The sequence below is a fragment of the Dipodomys spectabilis genome, unplaced genomic scaffold (genome assembly GCF_019054845.1).
Source record: "Dipodomys spectabilis isolate Male_0828 unplaced genomic scaffold, ASM1905484v1 ptg000051l, whole genome shotgun sequence".
Taxonomy (NCBI): Eukaryota; Metazoa; Chordata; class Mammalia; order Rodentia; family Heteromyidae; genus Dipodomys; species Dipodomys spectabilis.
The window spans coordinates 19,068,022-19,094,083 of NW_024870728.1; the positions used below are offsets into that span (position 1 = coordinate 19,068,022).

The window sequence follows — 26,062 nt, forward strand, 5'->3', positions numbered from 1 at the left end:
AGATGATGCCAAGTGAAATGAACCCCAAGATAGGAACACAAGAAGTTTTATCTTTGTTGCTGTTGTTCTTAAAGTACTTATAATGTACTGTGTGATTTTTTTGGTTTCTTTTGTATGTTCTTCCCCCATGGTATAACCCCTGTTGTCACTGTATTTGATTCTGGTGCCCTTGTATATACATTCTGGTGCATTTTGTATATACATTTTTCTCATTAGGGGAGGGGAAGGGAAATAACAAAATGATGAAATAAGGATACAAGTTGGCCCATTGTAACAATAAGATATACAAGACACTGCTGAAAACGAACTGTATAGCTTGGGTTGGGGCGGGGGAGGAGTTGGGGAGGTAGTAAAGGAAGGGATGGTAGGGGAAAAACAAAGGGGGGGTAACAATGCTTGATAGGAAATGGACTCATTACTTTCTTCATGTAACTGTAACCTCTCTGTACAGTATCTTTACAATAAAAATATATATTAAAAATCCAAAACTAGCAACTTATTTGTTTTACAAATTAATAGCTATTGTACTTATTAACTAAATATCACACAAGTTGAAGCAACAGAAGTGAGGTTGACTGTAAATTCCTGCTGATTACTAATTGTAACCCTCCTCTGGTAATATTTGCAGGTTACAAAGTTATGAAATACTTATTGGTGAGCTTATTTTTCAGTTTGAGGTCCGAGTTCAGAACCTGAAGCTTGCTTTGCTTACTCTCTGTTAGAGATCTACCACTTGAGCCAGTATTCTAGACCAGTTTTCTTGATGGTTATTTTGGAAATGGACTCTCATCAACTTTTCTCCCCAGGCTGGCTTCAAACCATGAAGACTCCAATTCTCAACTTCTTAAGTAGCTAGGATTGCAGCCATGAGCTACCAGTGCCTAGTTAGAATTTGCCAATTCTGAAGTCGTGACCTATCTATTGGTTTTATTATATACTTTTCAATGAGTTCAGCCTTGCCATCTCTGAAAGCCAAGAACAAAAGAGAATCCACGAAGATGCTCATCCAAACCTATAAAACATTAAAACATCTTCTTTTTTTCTAAAAATGTATTTGTCTTTAGCATGGATGAAAGATTTAGGCAATAAATGGATTTTATGGCTTTTTGAAAGGATAACAGATGTGTGTACTTTGAAAATGACTGTACTATTACGAAAGTTATCTTGCAAGAAGTTAGTTCTTGTCATCATCTCCATCCCCACTTCTTGTTCTTCATTAAATGCAAGAAATTAAATTATAGGAAATAGTTTTGAATTGTTCTTCTTCAGCATAGAATTCATTGCAATGGGGGGTCGAAAGAGAGAGAGAGAAAGAGAGAGATAGAGAGAGAGAGAGAGAGATCCAGAGTTCATGTTCCCTAGAAGGGAAGCCACTTTAAGACTGGATGGGCTTTCCTTATACGTCTGTTTTTATTTTTAAACACCACCACCTCTTTGCTGACCAACATTTTCTTGCAAATGATGGCCAAGATGGGAGGAGCATGAACGAAGAAGCTGGGTGAAAGTCGGTGACACTGCCTGCCAAAATTACAAGTGGAAATTGAATCCTTCAGCAAAGCGTCTTAGGCATGGAAAAAAAATGATTTAAAGCTTCAACAGAACTGTAATCCTACAAAGAAAAAAAGTATGTCAATCTACTTTGCTGTCATCAAAAGATCTGAAGCTGGCTTTGTCACAGTTCTTTCTCCTTTATATATAGAGGTCGGGGGGAGGGGGCAAGAGGAGTTTAAAAAAAAATTGAAAAGCCCTGACCCTTTAGATTCCATTTATAGTCTGAGCCCGAATGCCATCCCCCTTGACTAGTGAACTGTCCAATCGAGCTGCATGTGTCAAGATTCTACTAGGCACAAAGTGAAATATATATGCACGCCCTTATACCATTTAACACTCTGGGTCCACCTTCAAGACACTGGGCTGTGGATCAAGCAAGCTACCACTGTTCTTCCAAGTATCATTGTGACAGGTTCTTTTGGAGGAGATCCTTCTTTTTTTTTTTTTTAAAGCCCATCCTTTTCAACAAAAATGGCACCAAAGAAAGACGTGAAGAAACCTGCTGCTGCCCCAGCCCCTGCCCCAGCACCCGCTCCTGCTCCAGCCAAACCCAAGGAAGAAAAAATTGACCTCTCTGCCATTAAGGTAACTAAACAGATGCATTATTTGGTCACTGAAACATTTTAACAGTAAGGGATTTTTCAAAGCAGTATTTTTTTTTTCCATTGAGAAATGTACTAAATGATGAACTGCTTTATGAGCTTTTTTGGATTTTTTTGGAAGAAATAATTTTTTTAAAAAGAGCTCTATTGAACATTTTAGTGAAATATTGAGAACATGAAATTATATTTGGGATTTTTCAGTTACTCTAATTTTTGTTCTCTTAGTTTCTATTTCTCTCTAAGTTATACAAATACGATTCAAGAGAGAGTGTATATGTAGAAAGGTGTTGCATTTACAAATATTTCAAATAGTTCTTTTTTTTTTTCTTTTTTTTGTAAAATCTTTCTGGAAACTGGATCCTTTACCTTAAAACTACATCATAGGGGAATTTGTAGCCTCTGTTTCCAGAAGCTTGAAGACAGCTGATTACCCAGTTGTCCTGGCTCTAGGTACTCTACAGCTGTTTTATTTCATCTGTTTAAGAAAGAGAAGATTTTTCCACTCAAGCTAGTTCTCCCTTCGGCCTTGCTTAATAAAATTGATATAATATTAAATGAGAGCTCTGGGCAGAAAAATAGGCATCCAAGTGTTTCAGTGACCATCACTGCCATCTTATTTAATTATTTGTTTTTCTGAGTTGCTTCTAAATGAAAAACTAACCAAAACATGATGAAACTTGTCAGTGACTTGGCTTTTCACGTTTGTCTTTGAGCATTTGCATACTGATCTTGAACTAAGGAGAATGTGATTGATTTTTGTGTCAACGCCTCACTGTGATCAAAGTTCTCTGCTGCTAAAAGATGATCTGTTTTTGGAAGCTTGACAGAATGGATGCCCTGTTACCGCGAGGTGACTTGACCTATCAAAGGAGTTCCTTCTTCTCATTCATTGGGCTCCTATTGGTCCAAATGACAGTTTCAGAATTTTCATCTAATGAACCTGGCCTTGTATGGAAAACAGTACTTGTATGGAAAGGGCTTATGAGGTGATCTGCTGCCCGCTTATGCCAGGAGTTCTGTACATGACCGATCTGAAGTTTGTTACAAATAGTCTGCTTACAACTGTAATGCTGCCTGGCAGAGAAGTATTTCATTGACTAGCATACACATATATTTTTCAAACCATCCTTAAAATAAAGATTGAATTAGACTACCCTTGGATTTATGAAATAAAAGATATACTCATAATTTCAATTGCATTCCAATTCTGTATAAAATGTTATGCTTCAAGTAAATTTTTACATTTATTTAAGTCAAAGGTATATTTGGATGTCATGTCAAAACCAGCTTTACAATGTCGGAGTGGGGGGGGGGGAGGTGGGTATGATTGGGTGGGGGGGGAGGGGGGAGGCTGGGAAGGGAGGTGAAGGGTAAACAAAGGAGGAGGCTGCAATGTTTGGTAAGAAATGTATGCATTATCCTGCCCATGTAATTGTAACCCCTCTGTACAGTATGTTCTCAAATAAAAATAAAATAAAATTTAAAAAAAAAAAAAAAGAAGATACTTGCTAGCCTAAAAAAAAAAAAAAGGTATATTTGGGGAAAAAAGTAGATATAGGAGCTAATAGTATTTGGGGACTACTTTTACTAAATATCCATTTAGGAGGGGAAATACATATCAGATCCTCTGATTACTGTTTTCCCACCTTCACGATGCATGCATACAGGTCATTAGGAAGAAACCAAATCATTTCCAACAATTGTTATTAATGTATCATTGCAGATACATACTGACACAAGTGCAATTACAACCATGACAATAATTTTGATTGTCCTTATTCATTAACTCTTTCTTTTAAAATAACATTAAAATCAGTTCCAAGGCTATTCTTTATGTTTATTGTGATTTTAAATGATATCAACTCTTTGTATCTAGGATACAAAGCTTCTGGATGAAAAGAAAATGTTTCTACCTTAAAAAAAAAAAAAAAAGCAAAGGTCCCCACTAACAACAACCAAAAAAAACCATAAGCATTAACTTTATAGGAAATGGGCTGTAAATGAAAAAAAATAGTTTAGCAGATAACAAGTCTCTGAGAAAAGACAGTCTTACTTTTGCGATCCAGAAAGTAATCCAATTTTTGTTATTGTCCACAGAAAAGTAATACTTCTCTGAACCTTGAGAATTATGTGGTGAGTTGATGCTAATATGAGCTAGTACAACTAAGGAAAATAAAATACTCCAACATGTGCTGTAAGAATGTGCTAGCTCTATTGCCCTGCATTACACAGCAAGGGATGTAATAAATTTGGATAAGGTACACAAATCAATATAGAGAGGTTAAGTGACTTCACAAAACAGTAAGAAATTCACCTTTATTCCATTCAATGTGAGTCATTTCTTATTAGGAAGGTGAAAGAAAAGAATTAAACCTATCTTATTTTTGTAAAGGAATTTAAATGCTTTCAATGAGGTACATTTACCAGTATGAAATTAGTGCATATTCAGAAGGATGATAGCATAACTGAAAATATGGTGCAACTCAAGAATTTTATCAACTTTAATTTCATCCCAGTAGGTAATAGAACGAAATAAAAAGTACAAAATTGGGGCTGGGAAGGTGGCTCAGTGGTAGAGTGCTTGCCTTGTATGCATGAAGCCCTGGGTTCAATTCTTTAGCACCACATAAGCAGAAAAGCCAAGAAGTGGCATGGTGGCTCAAGTGGTAGAGCCTAGCCTTGAGCTGAAGAGCTGAGGGAAGCGCCCAGGCCCAGAGTTCAGGTCCCATGACTGACCAAAAAAAAAAAAGTACAAAATTTCATATTATGATGTTTAATCATTCAATGATGTTTCTAAATATATATTACCTCATACATGCTCTAAACATTTTCAAGCAGAGAAAATGAACTTTAAAAAAAGTTAATAGAGTTCTTGTATATGTTTATTAGCTTTCTCAAAAACTATATAAAAATAAAACTTAATTGGATTTTAAACTTTCCTTTATTAATCATGTAAGACTAGAAATTTTGGCCAGGCTTGCAGCTCATGCCTGTAATCCCATCTACTCAGGAGGCAGAGATCCAGAGAATAGATGGTGGTTTAAGACAAGCCCAGACAAAACTTTTTTTAATTAGTAAGATTTTTGTGAGGGGTTACAATTACACGAGCAAGGTAATGAGTACATTTCTTATCAAGCATTGTTGCCTCCTCCTTTGTTTGCCCTTCCCACCCCTGCCCTCCCATCCTCCCCACCCGCGCCAAAGTTGTAAAGTTCATTTTTTGACACAACGTCTTGTACACAACGTCATTGTTGCAATGGGTCCACCTGTATCCCTATTTAAACAATTTGTTTTTCCCCTTCCCCTCCACAAATTATACCAACATCAAATACAGTGAAAACCACGGTATAACCAGACAAAACTTTGTAAGACCCTTTCTCAACAAATAAGCTGTCTGTGGTGGGATGTAGTTGCAATTCCAGCTCCAGGAGAGACATAGGAGAATCACAGACTATTCCAGGTTAAAAAAAAAGGGGGGGGAACTGTCTAAAATACAGATAGAAGCTAAAAAGTTGTGTTGTGGCTCAGGTGATAGAGAGTTGTGTAGAATATGTGAGTTTCTGAGTTCAAACTTGTACCTCCAACAGGAAAATAAAAAGGATGGGAAGGGAAAGGTAGGGCAGGGAGGGGCAGGGGAGGGTAGGAGAGACAAGGGAGGGCTTGGGAGGGGAGGAGAGGGGAGGGAAGAAGAGAAAGAAAGAAAGAAAAAGGAAGGAAGGAAGGAAGGGAAGGGAGGGAGGGAAAGGAAGGAAGGAAGAAAAGGAAGGGAGGGAGGGAGGGAGGGAGAGAGGGAGGGAGGGAGGGAGGGAGAGAAAGAAAGAGAGACAGACAGGAAGAAAGAGAGACGAAGGAAAGAAAGAAAGAGAGAGAGAGAGAGAAAGAGAGAAAGAAAGAGAGAAAGAAAAAAGAGAGAAAGAAAGAGAAAAAAGGAAAGAAAGATGGAAGGAGAAAAAGAAAGCAGGAAAGAAGGAATGGAGGAAGGAAAGAAAGAAAGAGAGAGAGAGAGAAAGATGGAAAGAGAGAAAGAAAGAAAGATGGAAAGAAGGAAGGAAGGAAGGAAGCAAAGGAAGGAAGGAAGGAAGAAAGAAAGAAAGGAAGGAAGGAAGGAAGGAAGGAAGGTAGGAAGGAAGGAAGGAAGGAAGGAAGGAAGGAAGGAAGGAAGGAAGGAAGGAAGGAAGGAAGGAAGGAAGGAAGGAAGGAAGGAACCTAATCATCTTCTGGATACTGAATAGTGCAGAAGTTTAAGCGTAGCGGTCATAATTCACTATACAGCTATAGTGAAATTTAATTCCATAATAATATTCTCAGTTAAGAACTGTGTTCCATCCTAAGATATTGCAATGGGTTGGCGCCTAGCTGTTGTACTCAGATATTTTGGGGTGTTTTCATTTTCTTGGTTACTTAAATGCACTTCCCAATCTGACTTTCTGGTTTCTCGGTTATTTGTTTAGAACATTTCTTTAGTTGTTCTTGTCATAAAACCACCAACATTCTCCCAGAAGATGTTTACTGATATGCTATCCGCACAACTTTTTTAAAATGAGTACCCTTTTTGAAACCAAATTTCTGCTGTTATTTGGACAACAAAGTTACTGTCCCTGCTTGTTCTAAGCATTCTTCATCCTTCAGAGAGTCGATGCTCTCAGCTGGAGTCCACACTAAAATAACACTATCTGACAGAATTGCAACTGTTGGAACTAACACTCACTGTAAGTATGGCTCCTGTGGAAACACAGGAATGATACCAGCTGCAACTATGTGAAATGATGAAATAAAGGAAATGACATGCGCCCCAATCTTAAATGATCTTCAGAATGTAAGTACAGCTTTTGCATGATGCTTGTGCTAGCTGGAATGCCAAGATGTTTTAAGATGGAGGGTTTGAGTCCTATCTCTCATTGTGCTGTTCACATTTCAATTCTCACTGTGTTCATTATTCAATCTGGTTATCGCTGACAAGGCATGCAGGGGCCATCACTATGGCTATGTACTGGTACAGAATGCATTGACAGAAACTCCACCAAATAAACTAGTCTCGAGACAACAACTGACCCCATTCTTGGGAAGACTTAAAATTTCAATTTAATGGATAACTTGAACGCCTCATGTTCCCAAATATATCTATTTATTGATGACTATTCAATAGCTGTAGATGGTTATGCATTCGTTATAACTTGTTTTAGCTCAGGAATGAAAAGTTACTTGTGTTGGTCTCTGATGTTTTCTCTTGTTTAAGAAGGCTAATACATCTGATCCCATAGGAAGTATTCTGGGAATGTTACATGAAGCTGTGGCCCATGAAAATCTTCAGGAATTACCAACTTCTTTGTAGTAATAACAATCAATCTTCATGTGAATTTATCCTGTACCACGTTCTCTAGTTTCACTTCCTCAACCTTGTACAGTTTTTCCCAAGAAACTCAGCTTAAATGATCAAATAACTAGGCAAGTGATGAAGCTGGACTTGAACTTAGCAGAACAATCAGAGTTAACTATGTTAACCACATCCTGAGCTATCTCTGGTTTCTAAAGAGTACTTCAAGGATGTGTGAAGGAGACATTTCTGTTCTTAACAGCATGGAGTAAGGTGGATCTTGGGTTGTCCTGCACAGTTCTGTGTAGCCAGAAGAGGGAGTTAAAGGCACATATCAGAGCAAGTTCACAGTACTCACTACTGTTCTGCTCTTTAAGCTTTCTTCATCCTAGCACACTTGCTGACAAGTTGGTTGTTCTCTTTTATAGGTGAAGGCTGAAACTTTAAGAACTTTAAGGACTTTCATTCATTTTGTTCCAGGTTCCCATAAAAGGCTGCAAACAGAAATCAAGAGTTAAACATTACTCCTGAATGCTATGAAATATTGAATTTTAAAATAATTTTGGTTTTATTTTATTAAGTACTTACCCATTTCCAACTTAATCTTGAAAACTTACTATCAAACTAATTTTCTGAGAAGACTATGAGATCTCTGCCATGCTTATAAATACATAGCTTGATTTAAATTGAAAACTCCAGTAAGCATTCTCTGGAGTAACAGGTAGAAATGTATCACATGGTTAAATCATAACCTACACTGATTTGAGACAAAGAATAGAAAAAGATCCTATGAAGTCAGTTTCTAATTAGAAAAAAAGTAGTAGAAATAGTTAGCTGCTTTCTAAGATTCCTTTATATCATATTGAAAATTTGTTTTCTTTTACAATGATGTTTCAAGATTAAAAAACAGTAATGCAACTTGAATATCAACCAATTGTAATATTCAGCCATTTGCAGAGTACATCTAACCTCAGGAGAAAACAAAAATTATTTGAGTTTATTATTAGGTATCAGTATCACATTTTCTTTCATATATTCACACTGTAAAGAAATAAAACAAGTGGACTAGAGTGGGAAAATAATAAAGAGAATTTTGTAATTCTCTCTAGAATTTCATTTTGGATTATCTCTATCTGAATTCTATCTTGGCAAGAAAAGTACAGCTTGTGAAGGAAGAGATATGTGCATCGACTAATAGTGAATAACTTTTCATTTTGAAGATAATTAAAATCTTGGTAAGGCAAGAAGACTACAAAGTGACAGGACAAATTTAGCCCTTGACATTTTCATGCTGCAAATGAACCCCCCTGGCAAGTTGTCTTTAGAAGTCATTCCATAATTACTTACACAGTATTAAGCACCATCTGACTCATGGAAATTATGAAAAGGATTATATTTAGTCTGCTGATATGACACTTTCTTCCACTTCTCTTCGGACTGAAACACTTTTCATGTGAAAATAATACCTTAAATAGTTTGTTTCTACGTTCATTTTCAGGGTTGTTTTTTTTAACCCTAAACCAGAATCTAGAGGAGATATGGGCTACATACCCTGTCTCAAAAACTAAAAAGAAAAAGAAATTATAATTATCTGATTTTTCTCTGTAGGGACTCACGAATACTAGCACTATTCTTCTAGAGACCTCAAATTTTGATGAGGCAGAAAAAGAACTAGACTGGGAATCTTGTTTGGGTTCTCCTAGCAAATCATGTGTTCTTTGGATACACAACTTCTCTTCTTTAGGTTATTTTTTTTAAGATTATACTATCAGTTCACACAATTTATAGGGCCTACAATATGAATTTTTTGACCCATTTGTCAGCACGATTTACCTCTATTCTTTTAATTTTTTCATAGAAAAAAGTGTTAGGATTATCAACTTTGTACCACCATGCCTGCTACCATAACTTAAAACAACCCATAAAGAATTTTTCTAATACCTTATAAAAGTTTGAAAGTGGAGGGGTGAACAGAAACAGAATTTTAGACTTTAAAGAAATCATATGAAAATAAATGCACAAAATTAAAAAAGCAAAATTTTCTCAATGCCATGCATTTCTTGATCAATTACTAACTCTGGAAAAATCAGAGACCATTGGGGAAAAAAAGAGTAGGTTTGGCTCACATTTTTATTGTTTTAATTAAAATTCACTTCAATCTCTGTTAATTCATATGGGTCTAAATTATGTTAGCATCACAGTCTTTGCTGTGATGTGACTGGATTCAGTTGACTCGTCTAGGCCTGACGAGTACAGAATTATACATTTTGCCTCAGTTCAGAACAATTTATCCAATCCATCCATCTGGTGTCTCTTCTATTAGAGAAGCCAAGTGCAATGCTGAAGTATACAAGTCAGTGAGATTAAAACACACACACACACACATACACACACACACACACACACATTTATATCCTTAAGTAAAGCAAAAGCAAAAACAAAAACAACTAACAGCTCCTTTCATGGTATGGTTTAGAAACCCTTAAGATGGTACAAAATTACACAAAGTTATTCCTGAGAATCTATATATATATGTCCAAGTCTTGCTTTCTCTCGCAGGCCTTAAATTAGGGACATACAGCAATGTTGTAAAACTGGCTCCAGTTGGAACAGCTTCTTTCCTTTGTCTTTCTTTCTCCTCATGTCCATTTATCTCACTAAGCAATGAAGATCTTTGAAGATCATAGTCCTTGCGCCTTCCTACACTTATTTTTCCAGGTTGTTTTAAATTAATAGCTCTTCTTTTTACTGTACTAAAACCTTGTTATTTATCAATTCCAGGACCTGTTTGATTCACTGAACTTTAATATTTTTCTTTAACAAACTATTCTTCCTATCAGAAAATTTATCTCGTCTTTAATCAATTAAATAAACTTTACGATTACTAACTGAAGATAATTTCCAAAGTGAAAAAAGAATCTGCAAGTACTGCCATAGAGTTATTTTTAGGAGGAGTGTCTTGTATCCTAGTACTTAGTTATAAACTCGATGGCAAGGGATTGCCCAAGTCATAAAAATATACTTGTCTAAGACAAATATTTATTTAAGCTGGAATAAAAATAAAAAGAGACTTTATAAACAAAAGGTTGGAAAAGAGAACTCTTGACAACAAATAGTCTTGTAAAATCTGAGAAGAAGTTACTAGGAAAAAAAGAGTATAGATACAAATAATTCAAAATGAGCAAGAGCTATGTGCTGGGAAGCAGCAGGTGGTGGAGATAGTGTTGAAGGACAAGAACACATAATTCCTCTAGAATGCAAGCTCTTTAAGAGCACAGATAAGGTGTGTATCCTCAGGAAATATTCTGCAGGAGGAGCTTGTGTTTAAGAAAAAGCTTAATATATTTGTGTCCTGGCGGCTTTAATTGAATGAAAATAGACTGACAGGAGCAACAGTCCTAGAGGATAGAGATGTTGGGACACAACACCACCCAGTCCATGTCAGGAACAAATAGGTTTCAGGGATAAATTATACTTCCCCAAATATAAGACAAGAAGGTTAAATAACTTACAGTTGGGAGGAAGAAGCTAGGTAGAATATTTGAGAGAAAGAAGATTATTGAAAGGTAGGAGGTACTATCAGGGCTTAAAGAATATTTAATTTCTAAAAAAAAAAAAAAAAAAAGGAAAGCAGAGAGGAGTTCATGCCAGACTGAAAGACTTAAATCTAACTTTTAAAATAAACCAAATGGTGAAATGACAAACTGAAGCCACTACTAGCCAACTGTGTATTCACATCATGCCTTTGTTAAAAAGGCTGAGTACATCGCTATTATAATAATATCAGGGCAGAAAGGAAAGGGAGGTGGCATTTGTTATTTTAAAAAGAATACTAGAAAATCAATTATACATTTACTCCTGAGAACAAAACCTAGGTCTTCTAGCTGTTTTTTAATTTTTTAATTTTTTTCTTTTATTTATTTGTTGTTTATGTGATACTAAGGAGTCAAACCCAGGGCTTCATGGATTCTAGACAAGCACTTTACCTCTAAGCCACTTTCTTAGACCAGGTATTCTAACTTTGTGTGTGTGTGTGTGTGTGTGTGTGTGTGTGTGTGTGTGTGCCAATCCTAGGACTTGATCTCAGGGCCTGGGCACTGTCCCTGAGCTTCCTTTGCTCAAGGCTAGCACTCTACCTCTTGAGCCACAGTGCCACTTCTGGCTTTTTCTGTGTATGTGGTACTAGGAATCAAACACAAGGCTTCTTGCATGCTAGGCAAGCACTCTACCACTAAGCCATGTTCCCAACAACCTAACTTTTAAACTACAGTTGGCTCTCTAAAGTTTAGTCTTTCCTATTGTCAAATAATATGCTCAAATTTATATTTTAATTCTCAGTAGGTTAAAAAAAAGTCTTAATTCTATGAGAGAAAGACATGGAACTTACTTTTTTTTTTTTTTTTGTCGGTCCTGGGGCTTGAACACTGCCTGAGTGCTAGCCTTGATCTGGCTCAAGGTGAGCACTCTACCATTTGAGCCACAGTGCCACTTGCAGTTTTCTGGTGGTTAATTGGAGATAAGAGTGTCACAGACTTTCCTGACCAGGCTTTGAAACATGATCCTCAGATCTCAGCCTCCTGAGAAGCTAGGATTACAGGTGTGAGCCACCAGCCCCCAGCTGACATGGCACTTTCTCCATGTCATTTAAAAATTGCCTGTCACTTTAAAGCTTCTATTTTAAAATAATATGATATTCATATGGCTGTGATAGGCTTATTCCACACAAATAAATCTTTCAAACTGACTTTCTGGGTTATTCAACAGATCTGACCATGTTTTATATATACTTAATGGCCTACTTTTTATTTGAAAAATAATGAAATATGAAAATACTGTTATATTTAGAAAGGCAACTCCAACTTTATAATTTTGTAATATTTACAAAATTATTTTAATGAAGATGCATCTTAAATTATAGGGAAATTTTAATTTAATGACACAATTACATACATATGTTACAGAACTAAAAATGAACACAAAGAAAGTATGTTCTCCTCTAATAGCTCTATGTATAAAAATTGTGAGATTCCAAGTTAAACAATTATTAAAGATTATAAATTTCCACCTTTGAATCTATCTTTCATTTCCTGTAAATGATTCAAAGCATTTGCTAAAATTTCTCTGTTAAATTTCATTTCCCAATAACCTTTCAAAATGTCAAAGTTTATGAAATTATAATTACCTAAAAGCCAGTAATTTGTAAATTACATTCTCAGTCCTCATTTGGGGACTTAAGGTTCTAAGTATTTTTTCCTCATAGACATTGAACCCAGTGATGTATATTAAATTGTGAACTTTTTTCTAGATTAGTTTGAGGGGTGGCCTCAAAGTATGTGTTCTTGTAGTAGGAGTGAGTTCATTGTTTATATGACTCTCCTCCTTAAAAACTTTTATGGAAGCAGTAACTGAACCACAATTCATCTCCAATATACTTTATGCTACTTGAAACATGTACAAAATGATGAATATTTTGTCTGAACTTCAGTAGGCATACTAGGATTGATCTCCTCTAAAAACTTCTCAATGCAATTCCAATTAGGAAGCTTTTCCCTGTTTTCATATAAGCTGCCATGTAAACCCACTGCTGGCCATTTCCACAGATGTCTTTAAAACATTAAAGTATAATGTTGTGTTCCCACAAGTCTTGCCTCCTATTTTTTTCTAGTCAATCTGCAGACTGAGCCATAAAGTATTCGATAAGGGCCAGATGCTGATAATTCACATCTATAATCCTAGCTACTCAGGAGGCTGAGATCTGAAGAATGGGGTTCAAAGCCAGCATGGGTAAGAGAGTTCATGAGACTCTTGTCTCCAATTTATCACAGAAAAAGCCAGAAGTGGTGCTGTGGCTCAAGGGGTAGCCTTGAGCAAAACATGCCCAGGGACAGCACCTAGCCCCTGAGTTCAAGCCCCAGTACTGGCCAAAATAAAAAAGTATTCAACAAGGCAGTAACAGAATCACCATGTTCTAGTAAGAACTTAGGGTAAAATTTAAAAATAATATATATACAGCATACGAGGGCAAAATGGCGTAGCAGTTTCCTAGCCTTGAACTTCAGAAATTAAAAAAAAAAATGACTAGTCAGCCATCATGAAAATGACAAAGAAAGAGGAAACTGCACAGACCTAATGTCAGAAGACTAAGGGAGAATGATGGAAAATGGAGATCAAAATCATCCCTTAATTAGAGTATACCCCTGATGCTATAATTTGCAAAAGAACAATTTCATTGGCTATTTCAAGACCTGACCAGATGGCCACGTGTGTCCATCCTAAAAAAACCCCACAGAGCATGCATGGCCTTTTCAAGTCCTCTGAACTTTGCTATAAGTGACAGGGCTTGAGAAGATCTTCCTTCTATAGCCATTGCCATTTGAAACCTCAAACCAGTCCCACCCAAGAAGTTCCATTAATACCAAGTCCTTGTTGACTGGTACTTCCTGAAGTCTGTAATTCACCCAGAGATGAAGTCAGCCTGAGCCACTAGAGAAAACCTCCTCTGCACTTGAACAAAGAAAATTCTTCTTAAAGGGACACTACATTCAAAAATCTGAGAGATAAAGACCATAAAAGTACTGACAGGCTTCAGTCCCACGATAGCTGTCCACTCCTAGGTCCTGCCTTCCTAAAAATAGCCCCCAGAGTACAGATCTCTTTCTCTTTGCCCTAAGAAAGCTAAAGAACTCTCAAAGGGGAGTGGCAACTGACTCTGAAACTCGATGCTATCTGTGAGGTCAGTTTGCCCAGAAATAAAAGGGAGCCTGCAGAGCAAGGAGGACTCTACTCAGGGATTGGAGCTGCCCTCAACCTACTCTTCAGCCTCTTCGCTCTGACTTGCAGCCCAGAACTCATTCCATCATGGTGGGTCCTCCAAGAAAGCTACTTGTCATTTATAGGAAGATAGAGTTCAATGTCTAGGAACTTTTTGAGAAAGAAAGGCAGACAAGGAATAGAATTGAGGGAAGAACATACCCAGGTCAAATACTTAAAATGAAGTATATTGATGATAGAATTAATTAAAGCTGTGATGCCAATTGAAAAAAAATACATCTTACTCCTAAGAATGCTTTATATTTCACCAGTGTTTGCTCTATCATAAAGGCTTATCTAAATTTAGAAAAGCAACTTGGAGCAAAATAGTATACCTTAACCTACAATCAATCCAGTGGTAACTGCTGGCTGCAATTAAACTGCATCTGATGATTTGGGTATTATATTTTAGTATAAAAATGTACTAGCAGTGGAGAGATTTAAGAGTCTTTATGTACAGTTCATCTGTACTTTGCCATAGAGTGAGTGATAGGTGTTAGTTATGTCTGAAATGCACTAAGAAGAAATTGCTCTAGGAAGAATTTGATTTAGCATTTGTTGCATCATGGATTCATCTCTTAAAATACTGAGAACTATTTCCTAATTGTCTTTCTCAAAAGATTTATCTGTTCCTAGATTCAAAAGTACTCTAAGACAATCTTCTTATTCTGTGACACCTACCTGGACTTCCTAAAAGTCTCAGGGCAGAGAGCACTCACTTTCTGTCAATGCATTTGAAAGGGTACTAGTTGTTTCTTCCTTTCTCTCTCCCGCCACTGCAGTCCTTCAGTGCTGACCAGATTGCAGGTAAGTGATCTGAACTTCTCTACTGCAGATGTAGGCAGAGGACTGCCTGGTTTCTGAAATTTTATTTAACACCAAGGCTTGCTTATTTTGTGGTTCAATCTGTCCGTGTCCAAGCTATGCCTGAACTTGGAAAAGTAGCCTGACTTCTAGAGCTTACTTTGAAGAGTATTCAGGAAATGAGCTGGATACACTTAAAAATCAGGACATTTTTGTTCGGTTAAATTTTTTTGTGATTAATTTTTTTCTAACAGATCGAGTTCTCTAAGGAACAACAGGATGGTAAGTTTAAAAGCTATAGTTGTTAATATGTGCACACTCATTAGATGACATGTGAGAAAACCAACTCCCTTGGGATGAGCTCAATGCTTCCTAATTATCCACAGTTGTTACTGCCATGCTAAATATAAATTGCTCTCAATGATGCCAGATATGTTTGTTCAACCTGTAGTCTTTGCTTATAATCAGCAATCAAAGATTTAAGCACATAAAAACTAAACACCACAAAAGAAATCCTTAAGGTCACTGATTTCTAAGTAAAATTGATCACACACTTAGATAGGTATATACTCACAAAAGGTATTGATTTTTACTAATAAAATCCCTACAAAGAGATTTGAAGACTGAATCGCTCAATTAAGAAAACAAAATAAATTATAAAGAATGTCCACTTACCAAATCTAAACAATTTCAATAGCAATCATAGTGAATTATAGAACAAAAGTGACTTCAAAAACAAAGAAGAAGGTACAATTTGTCTCAGAGCTATGGGAGGGAACACTACCCATCCTCTGGCCCAACCTCTGTCCAATAGATCCAGGATGGATACCCAGAGAGGTGATAGTATCACCTCAAAACTTGGTGATACTATCAAAATCTGGTATGATTTTAAACCAATTGGAAATTTATTTCATAAAAAGTTTCTTGCAAGGAGTTTCCAAAGATTCAAAGATCCTGAATTTTTAAAAGACTTTAATATTTCTTTTGAGACGTGTGTGTGTGTGTGTGTGTGTGTGTGTGTGTGTGTGTGTGTGTGTGTGTTAGTAATGGGGTTTGAGTTCAGGACCTAGGCATTGGCTCTGAGGGTTTTTTTTTTTTTTTTTCAAAATTAGCACTTGATCACTAATATTTTGGCCAATTTGAAGATGAGTATTAACTTTCTTGTCCAGGCTGGCTTTGAACTAGGATCCTCAGTCTCAGTCTCCTTGAGTAACTAGGATTACAGGCATGAGCCCCCAGCACTTGGCTACCTTTTGAGTCTTTGGATCCAACAGGTCTCATGTCTAATAGGCCCTTGTTTTTTTTCATTAGAAAGTAAAGGAAGGCATGGTTGTACAGTGCCACACCATTTGAATGAACCAATACAGAAATACATCTATAGAAAGGAGGGAATGAAACAGTTTGGTCATATACTACTGCATAAGTTTGAATATTGACCACAGTCATATAATATGTATTTCTTATGTTAACAGCAGTATAAATAATATAAATATGGATAATTAGTAAAGACCTATTTGGGTTCCTGTACCTGAAGAAATCCTCATTCTTCACTCTTAGTGTAGTGCCTGTCATGTTCTTCACTTAGGTATCAATTAAGAAAAACTGGATGTTTACTATACTCTGAAAGATGTTACTGTTACCTAAATGATGGGTGATGAGCCCATGTAGAAAGAAGACTGAATGAATGGGTTACTTACAGATCAAGATCATTCAAAAAGTTTAAATACTGTGGCATTTTTGGAAATTGCATTATAATTTGTTTGACATTAATGTACTTTTTGCTAGTGATGCAACAAGTCTTGCATGCCAACTCTCTCTAGGTCTAATTTACTATGTCATTATGGCTGCCAAGTTATGGTAGGATCAAGCAATGAAAGATTTTCAGACTCTTGCAGAGACCCACAGACTCACTGTTGAATATGAAACCTATTGCTCCACATGTGAAATAGGTTTTAGACAAGAAGTTGAATAAAATTAACATAGTGAACTGGTTTCCTTTCATTTTAGGGAAACAAATGTGAGCTTTTAAAATTAAATGGAAATCCTGTACTTTCAGAAATGAATAAAGACTAGCTCATTTCCTTGTTTAATGTTTAAAGAAGTTTGCTCATGCTGCTCTATTTGTACTAAGAGAACAAAAAGGACAGTAGGAAAGAAAAACATTACAGCATTCCAAATGTCTAAGTCCTATGATGTCTAGTTAATTTGCCACCAGCCACATGATGCTACAGACTACTATTTATCAAAAATTAATAATTTTAAAATCTATTATCTTCTTCAAGGGCAGTAGTCATAGCCAAGAGTCAAAGAAAGTAGCTACCTTTGGGGGAAGGGGAATATACAGAACAATTCTATCATTACCCCAAAGTTCTAAATCTATGTTCTTCTGTACTACTGGGGAAAATAGTAAACATATTAGATATCAGTAGTCTCTGTTAAAAAAATCTATTCTGTTATTGAAATATGGAAATGGCTACAGATTAATACATGAGTAAGTGGGAATAAATTTTCTTTATAGAAATAAGGAGGCAGCCCTGGGAAGTAGTTTGTCAGTCCAAATTCTATAGTCCTCAAGAGAGTAACCAAGACTTTGGTTACAAGTATGGAACACAAAGAATATATGTTTTTTCTGGTCTCTACATGAAATCAACACAAACATTAAATGAAAAGGTTATTCTGTTACAGCCCATAAAAGTCTGACTCCTACACCAGTACCTGACCAAGGTAATTGTGAGCTCTTTGAGTATTGAGCCAGTAACAAGAATAGTTCAATTTCACATGTCCCTTAGAAAGATGGAAAATAATATTTGGCTAATGGCGCCACAGGATCTGCAGCATCTATTTTAGGTATTTTAGCTATCTGATAAGTAATCTGTCAAGAAAGTATCTCGTGTGTGTGTGTGTGTGTGTGTGTGTGTGTGTGTGTGTGTGTGTGTGCACTTGCACACTAATCCTAGGGTTTGAACTCAGTGCTGATTCTGAGCTGTTTTGCTCAAGGAAATTGCTCTACCACTTGAGCCACAATGCCACTTTTGGCTTTTTGGTGGTTAATTAGAAATAAGAGTCTCACAGATTTCCTACTCGGGCTGGCTTTGCACTATGATCCTCAAATCTCAGCCTTTTGAGCAGCTGGAATTACAGGCATGAGCTACCGTGCCTGGCCTTGACAGTATCCTTTGATTGGAAACTACTGGTTGACCTTAAAAGAGTATATTTTCAGCTCTACTAGTTCATTCAAGAACATTTTAGTGCCCTTAATATTCCAATAAATCACCATCAAAACTTCTGGACTTCTCACACATTTAAGTTTACAAATTTTAGTTTAAACGGCCTCAGTGGGCCTCTAAATCTGTAGTAACCCCTCTTCCTTTTTAGTACATAATTTCTAAACTCCTTGTCATTTTAATTTGAAAAATAAAACCAGTTCAATCAAAAGAGAACAATAAACGATGAGGAAAATAACATATGTGTACTGAATGCACCCGTCCATTTAGTAAACAAGAAATATGAAAAAAACAAGTAAACAAAAAATATGAAAAAAACACACAGGCTAAAGATACAGCTTTGTGGGTGGAGAACATACCTAGCCTGCAAGAGGCCTAGGTTCAATCCCCAGTACCACAAGAATAAATAGATAAGTAAACAAACTAACAAACTGTCAGTTGAATCCATTAATGTGAATATTCTGGTCTCAACAACATCCTATGATTTTGTTCAATGTTGCTATCAGGAGAAAGCTGGGTCAAGTATACAATAGATCTCTCTACACTATTTCATATAATTGCTTATGAAGCTACAAGTATCTACATTAAAAGTTAACTTAAAATATACACTTAAATTATACAGCTACTCTAGAAGTGTATTATTGTGTACATTACTTGGAAAAAAGACTAAAGTATAGACATAATTATAGCAACAATCCAAAAAGACTACATGTTCTTCTGAATGTCTTATCCCAGAAGCCTATTAGGGTTGCACACAGAAGTGGTTAGATGATATAGGAATTACAGGTTCCTCTCACTCTTGTAAATTTTTCCCTGAAAAATAAAATTGTTTCAGAAGAAAACCTGATTGAGATGAGAGCCGAGAAAACCTGTATATCAAGAAGAGCTTTCTCTATATAATTTAAGAAAGAAACTGGATTAACTTCACCTAACAAAACCCTGATGAGATATGGTTTTTTTTGACATTTGAACATGAGTAGCTATATAATGAATTTTCTGAGGATTATTAGATTGTCTCAAGGTCTAGGAATTCTTACCTGAGCCCTCCTTTCCAGGTAGGTGAAGGAAATATGAATAATTATGACTAGGAAGTTTCATTTTTCATAAGAGATTATGAAGCATGTATCAACATGTATTGAAATTGGAAGTGGTGCTTCAACATAATCCTAAAAAGAAATGATGACAATATTCACTAATGATTACGATAAAAGAAGGGAGGTTCTGTTAGACATCAGTGGCTCACCCCTGAAATCCTAGCTACTCAGAAGCAAACTGAGGATTGCTAGTTCAAAACTAGCTGAGGCAGTAAAGTCCTTGAGACTCTTATGGCCAATTAACCAACCATAAAGCAGAAAGTGGCGCTGTGGCTCAAGTACTAGCCTTACACAAAAAGGCTCAGGGACCACAGCCAGGCCGGTGTTCTGGCACCAGGACCAGCACAAAAAAAAGGTGGGGAGGGGAGGGGTGTTGAGAAGATAGCAATTTGAGTGGCTGGCAAAATCTGTAAAACAAAAAAGAATTTGAACTGAATCCTTGAAAGAGTACAAAACTGAGAGTGAGCGAAGGGGTGAATAGCAAAAAGATGGGTCATAATGTTGAAAGGGGTGACATTGATCAAGATATATTGTCTTTATAAACTGTTTTGTTAAATGGCAACTCCTTTGCACAACTACTTAAAGACAATTTTAAAAAGATTAACTAATAGTTTGGAAAAAGGAAACAAACACCATAATGTTCCTTGCCTCTTGCAGAATTCAAGGAGGCATTTCTCCTGTTCGACAGAACAGGTGAATGCAAGATCACCTTGAGCCAGGTCGGTGATGTTCTTCGGGCACTGGGCACAAATCCCACCAATGCAGAGGTCAAGAAAGTCCTGGGGAACCCCAGCAATGAAGGTAACTCACCAGTTCTTTCCAGATCTGTGTGTATCAAAGCCTAGATGGGGTTAGGGTGAGGCAAAGAGAAGGAGAGAGAGGGAGCAGGAAAGAACAGAAATAAGTAAGGCTCAGGTTACTCCTGATGATGGAGGCTGTGTGCCTACTGGCAATCTAGAGTCTTAGCCTTGTCCTCATAAAATGCATGACCCCTACTTTAGAGAGGATCTGAGAGCCATGATAAAATGCATCATGCTTCCAAGATAAAAGTGATGCCTCCTGCCAAGATCATCATCCTCAGAATCATATCTAATGTCTATAGCTGAGGAGTTAAGGAACTAGCTAATAGCTAAATTAGTGTACATTTTCACACTCCAAACCTTTAAAAGCAAAATCGATTTTAACGAAGAAAGTAAATATGAGTAAAACCGAGTGGACTTTTTATAGGGTATCAGTCAATCTACAATGCCATACTTTTAGAGGAGGAAAAACATATTTTTAATAAAAACTCTGCAAATGAAGTTTCAGTGTTGGGAAGTGATTGAAAGATGCATGCTTCCTTTGGTGTGTACACTGTCTTTGACACTGCTTCTCAGGCTGCCTTTAAAAGAAACTCAGCTATCTTAATTAAGAACAGACACATTGACATCTTGATGTGTGCTTTCTATTTCCAACAAATTACAAAGGATTTGAAAATCCTACACCAGAACCTGCATTCAGTGCCCCAGGGTAAATCTTGGATCAGAAACCAGTAGTATATGTAAGTGGTAAAATGGCACAAGTTATTCACTTGAGGTAGAAACCCAATCATTAGTTTGGAACACAGAAATTGTTTTTAATCCCAATGGTTCATGACAAAGTTTAACAGTCAACTAGAAAATGTGAGTCTAAACAAAAAAGACCTAACACAAAACTGAAGTCTTTTAAGTAGCTATTTGGACTATTTATTTTTACTATTATGGGGAAAAAGGAAAAGGGAGGAAAATAACCCTGTAATTCTTTTTAGTAACTAAGAATATTTTGGTGATTTTCCTTCATTAGAAAAGAAAAAAGAACTTTGATTTCAAGAAAACTTCTAAATAAGTCTGCTGAAGATTTCCTCATTTTCTTTGAAAGAAATTTGCAGTTAAATCATGCAGAAAGTAACTGGAGTAGGAGATAAAGTGAGAAAATAATAAGCTAAATCCTATTTTTAAATGTCCTTGCCTAACCTGCCAACATCCATTTTAAAAAGAATTATTAGGTAAATGCTCATTTATGGAGCATTCAAATGTAACCTACCTAATATTGCCCTAGATTTCTATTTTTTTTTAAAGAATAGAGGAACTTTTATTGTTATTTTATGAGTACACAACTTTATCCACTTGTCTATGTCTGGATAGTCTATTTCATAATTTTATCATGAAGGAATTTGTCAGAGATATCAAAGATTCTCCATTACACAGCTGTAAGGAGCTCACAGAATATTTGACTCAAGGACTTTCTTTATAAGGTTTATTATTTGGTTGGGGATTTTTTGGTTGATTTTTTTTTTTTTTTTTTTTTGGTCAGTCATGGGGCTTGAACTCTGGGACCCGGCTTTTTCCCTCAGCTCTTCAGCTAAAGATAAATGCTCTACCACATGAACTACAGAGCCACTTCCGGTTTTCTGGTAGTTTATTGGAGATAATAGTCTCACAGACCTTTTCTGCCAGGGCTGGCTTTGAATTGCCATCCTCAGATCTCAGCTTCTTATAAGCTTTTTTTTTTTTTTTTTTTGCCAGTCATGGGGCCTGAACTCTGGGTCTGGGCGCTGTCCCTCAGCTCTTCAGCTCAAGGCTAGTGCTCTACCACTGGAGCCACAGCGCCACTTCCGGCTTTTTCTGTTTATGTGGTGCTGAGGAATCGAACCCAGGGCCTCATGCATGCACGGCATGCACTCTACCGCTGAGCTACCTTCCCAGCCCCTTATAAGCTTTTTTAATTATTTAAAAAATAATTTAAAATATTTAAAGAAATGTAAGGCTATAGGAAAGCTCAGGACATGAGTACAATATGTAGAAAAGTTAAGTTTTATTTTGTCTATATGGTGATGGGTTTATAGAAGCAAACCACCATATTGCTTTCCTAGCAATAGAATATATTAAATTGGCATTGCTAAGAAAATAGTAGGTAACATTTATTAAGCACCAAATTTTATCCACAAACTTTCATAAGCTTTATGTGTATTATCTTACTTAATTCTCATAATGACACCCTGAGGTAATTGTGGTTTACAGATGAAGACTTAATACACAAAGAACTTTAAAAAGTTACCTACTGTTGCATAGTTATAAGTGGTGGATTAGAAGTAGAATCTCAGCCCAAGGGCTCTGTAATTCATGCTATTATTATCTATTATCATATTTTTGTTATTTTAGCAATTTTACAACTGAAGTTTAAGCTCTGTGAAGATTTTTTTTAAGAGCATCTGGAATGAATTTCAAGTGTAACTTGTAATTCAGAAATGGTATTTTATGTAGCTATTAACTCTCCAAATTAAAATATCTTCCAGAAATGAATGCCAAGAAAATTGAGTTTGAACAATTTCTGCCCATGATGCAAGCCATTTCCAACAACAAGGACCAGGGTGGCTATGAAGATTTCGTTGAGGGTCTGCGTGTCTTTGACAAGGAAGGCAATGGCACGGTCATGGGTGCTGAACTCCGCCATGTGCTAGCCACTCTAGGTAAGGAGAGTGTATTGCAAGGACTTAATGGGACAGAATATACAGGGAAGTTTGTGACATGATAGGAGAATAACGTCATCACCAAAACAAAGGAGGGTGAAGGACTCAGTCAATAACTGTTTCAATTAGTCTCAAAGACAGTGAATTTGTTTCAGGAAAATTAGCAATGAATAAATAAAGCATTGTAGTACCTATAGGATACAGTTTGGAGAATAAGGTATAATGTGCATTTTATGCATTCATTAAAAACAGTTTGCAGATCACTTACTGAGCATCAGGAAAAGAGGAAGGAACCCGTTTTGCTTTGAATAGGTAGAATGTATGACAGACTTTTGAAAATGAATGCAGCCCTGTTTCTAACAAGAGGGTGGGATGTGTTTCCCCAGGTGAAAAGATGAAAGAGGAAGAAGTGGAAGCCCTCATGGCAGGCCAAGAAGACTCCAACGGCTGCATTAACTATGAAGGTACAACCAGTGCACACCGGCGGCTTCAGCAACTCGGATTTAGTTGATAATAGACTCCACTGGAACTAAAATTCTTCCTTTCTCTTGACAGACACACATTTTATGCTATCAGATAGTTGTGTAACTCTAAGAAGATATCCTGTGAGGATCTGAATAGAGACATGAGATTTATTCCAGTGTTTTTTGTTTTACCAAACACATGCATTGTTTTACAGTTTAACATGTGCTTTCTCACCTATGTTTTTCTTGTTAGATCTTAGGCTGGAAGACAGGCAGGGCTTGTGTCGGAATCAATAGCTTAGACTAGAATATTAAAGTTGTGGAGATTTTAAAGTACAAAATGTCAAACAATGATAAAAGTGGCAAAACTGAAGGCTTTAAGGCTTCAGTTACTTAGTGACAATCAAATGATTAATAACAGAGTTAGCTCTTAAATTTAGTTCTTGTCATCTACTGCTCTTGCATACATGAAAATCATTCTTTAGCTGGGCATAATGGAACTTATCTGCAAGGCCAACATTTGGGAGACTGAGGCAGGAATATCTCAAGTTCAAGGCCTGGACTACAGAGTGAGACATAAGGAAGGAAGGAAGGAAGGAAGGAAGGAAGGAAGGAAGGAAGGAAGGAAGGAAGGAAGGAAGGAAGAGAGGGAGGGAGGGAGGGAGGGAGGGAAGGAAGGAGGGAGGGAGGGGAAGGAAAGAGGGAGAGAGGAATGAGGGAGGGAGGGAGGGAAGCAGGGAGGGAGGGAAGGTCATTGTGCTACACAAAACAAAGATGAGAATAATATTGCACAATATAATTGTTAAGTGCAATATACTACACATAATAACATGCATAATATAATTTGTAATTTGTAATATTTCCAGTAAAATTGAAAGGATTATCTCCATCTAAGATTATCTATTTACATTTCAATAAACTTATGTTGATGGCTTTAATAAAAATACAAACTTACAATGTCCCACAACTTAGAAAAAATAAAACAGGAAAGAAAAGCCCATACGAATGAGGGGGGAAAGTAAAGAGGGGAGGGGAGAAGAGAGGAAGAGGAGAGGTGGGAAGAGAAGACAAAAGAAAATACTCAACCAAGCAAATCTTCACTGGTAATTTTGATTGAACTTCAATTTCTTAGTTGTAAACAACTTTTCACATTTGGTTATTACTATAAATACATTTTTATAGAAGAATTGGGGGGGGCGGGGATGGGAAGGTGGCTCAGTGGTAGACTGCTTGCCTTGCATGCATGAGGCCCTGGGTTCGATTCCTCAGCACCACATAAACAGAAAAAGCCGGAAGTGGTGCTGTGGCTCAAGTGGTAGAGCGCTAGCCTTGAGCTGAAGAGCTGAGGGACAGCGCCCAGGCCCAGAGTTCAGGCCGCATGACCAGCAGAAAAAAAAAAAAAATCGTTGGTAGCATAGTATGGATGTATGGGGAAAATAGTATCTTAAAAGAATGTCACACATCAATTTCTCTTTCATTAAACTTGAATGTTTCTAACCCTGAACTGCCTTTGTCACCCCACAGCTTTTGTCAAACACATCATGTCCGTGTAAACGGAGCTCTTCAGGTACCTACCTGTCCTCTCTTTCATAAATACAGCTTTGGCTAAAGTTTACATTTTCTAATTCTTTTGTTTGCAAGTAATAGGTATGTTTCAGTGGCATGAACTTGGAGATGTAATTTCTTGGCCTACCTGGGAGAAATAAATAAAACATTGCCAAAATGCAATAAATAAATAAATAAGGAATTCTCAATATTGTATTTTTAAAATTAACAGCTTTAAATGCTATTAATATAATCAGAATTGGTTTATGCTATCAATATAATCAATACTGGCTCCTAATGAAGAGTCATTAAGCACTGGCTCCTTTTGAGCTTATACTTCCTTTGCACATTATTTTCTCCTGAATTTTCTGTCTGGAAAGATTGGATCAACATCTCACTGACTTTCCTTCTCCTTTACAGAACAAGCACTTGTTGGAACCTTATTTCAATAATACTCATGAGTGACTGCCCAGATCTGTTTACTACCATTCAGAAAACAAAACAACCTGGACCATTGAAAATGGAAGGATTCCCTGGATTTTTATATGCCATAAGTTTTTTTTTTTTCTCTGCTGCTGTATACAAGAAGAATAAAAGGTTGACAACCAATCCAAGTACCACCTTTATTATCTACCATGGGTCCACAAGCATCCCTAAAATACTACATCAATAAACAGAATTGGTCAGTCTAAAATATCCCAGTGTTTTTATTTCCTTGTTTTATCAAAATAGTTTCTGAAACCTCAATTTTTGTTAAAATATACAAAATATTAATAAATTACAAATTTATAGAATTATTGAAGACTACATAGCAAATACGAATTATTGAAAAGTGTGAAATTTAAAAATCGGATAGGGGAGGTGGCGCTGTGGCTCAAGTGGTAGAGAGCTCACCTTTAGCTGAAAAGCTTAGGGACAGCGCCCAGACCCAGAGTTCGAGCCCCATGACAGACAAAACACAGAAAGAAAAAGAAAAAAAAATCAGATAGGGGGCTGGGAATGTGGCTTAGTGGTAGAGGGCTTGTTTAGCATATGTGCCCTGGTTCTTCTGTTCCTCAGTACCACAGGAATAGGAAAAGCCAGAAGTGGTGCTATGGCTCAAATGGTAGAGTGCTAGCCTTGAGCAAAAGAAGCCCAGGGACAGTGCCCAGGCCCTGAGTTTAAGCC

The 26,062-nt window shown here is 36.7% G+C and overlaps 1 protein-coding gene across 1 annotated transcript; it reads left to right on the forward strand.

The window, feature by feature from the left end:
• Positions 1-1,860: 1,860 nt before the first annotated feature.
• Myl1 (myosin light chain 1) lies at positions 1,861-25,596 on the forward strand. Its single transcript, XM_042679147.1, has 7 exons — positions 1,861-2,136; positions 15,336-15,363; positions 20,057-20,200; positions 22,713-22,886; positions 23,273-23,350; positions 24,875-24,917; positions 25,316-25,596. The coding sequence occupies exons 1-6, from the start codon at positions 2,023-2,025 to the stop codon at positions 24,901-24,903; spliced, it is 567 nt and encodes a 188-aa protein (XP_042535081.1). The 5' UTR covers positions 1,861-2,022; the 3' UTR covers positions 24,904-24,917; positions 25,316-25,596.
• The last annotated feature ends 466 nt before the right edge of the window (positions 25,597-26,062 follow it).

What these genes read in the sequence shown, in the direction of transcription:
- Myl1 (XM_042679147.1), top strand. Translation starts at nt 2,023, where the DNA reads ATGGCACCAAAGAAAGACGTGAAGAAACCTGCTGCTGCCCCAGCCCCT. An exon ending in CTCTAAGGAACAACAGGATG is followed by an intron (nt 15,364 to 20,056) that starts GTAAGTTTAAAA and finishes TGCCTCTTGCAG; the next exon opens with AATTCAAGGAGGCATTTCTC. An exon ending in GGGGAACCCCAGCAATGAAG is followed by an intron (nt 20,201 to 22,712) that starts GTAACTCACCAG and finishes AATATCTTCCAG; the next exon opens with AAATGAATGCCAAGAAAATT.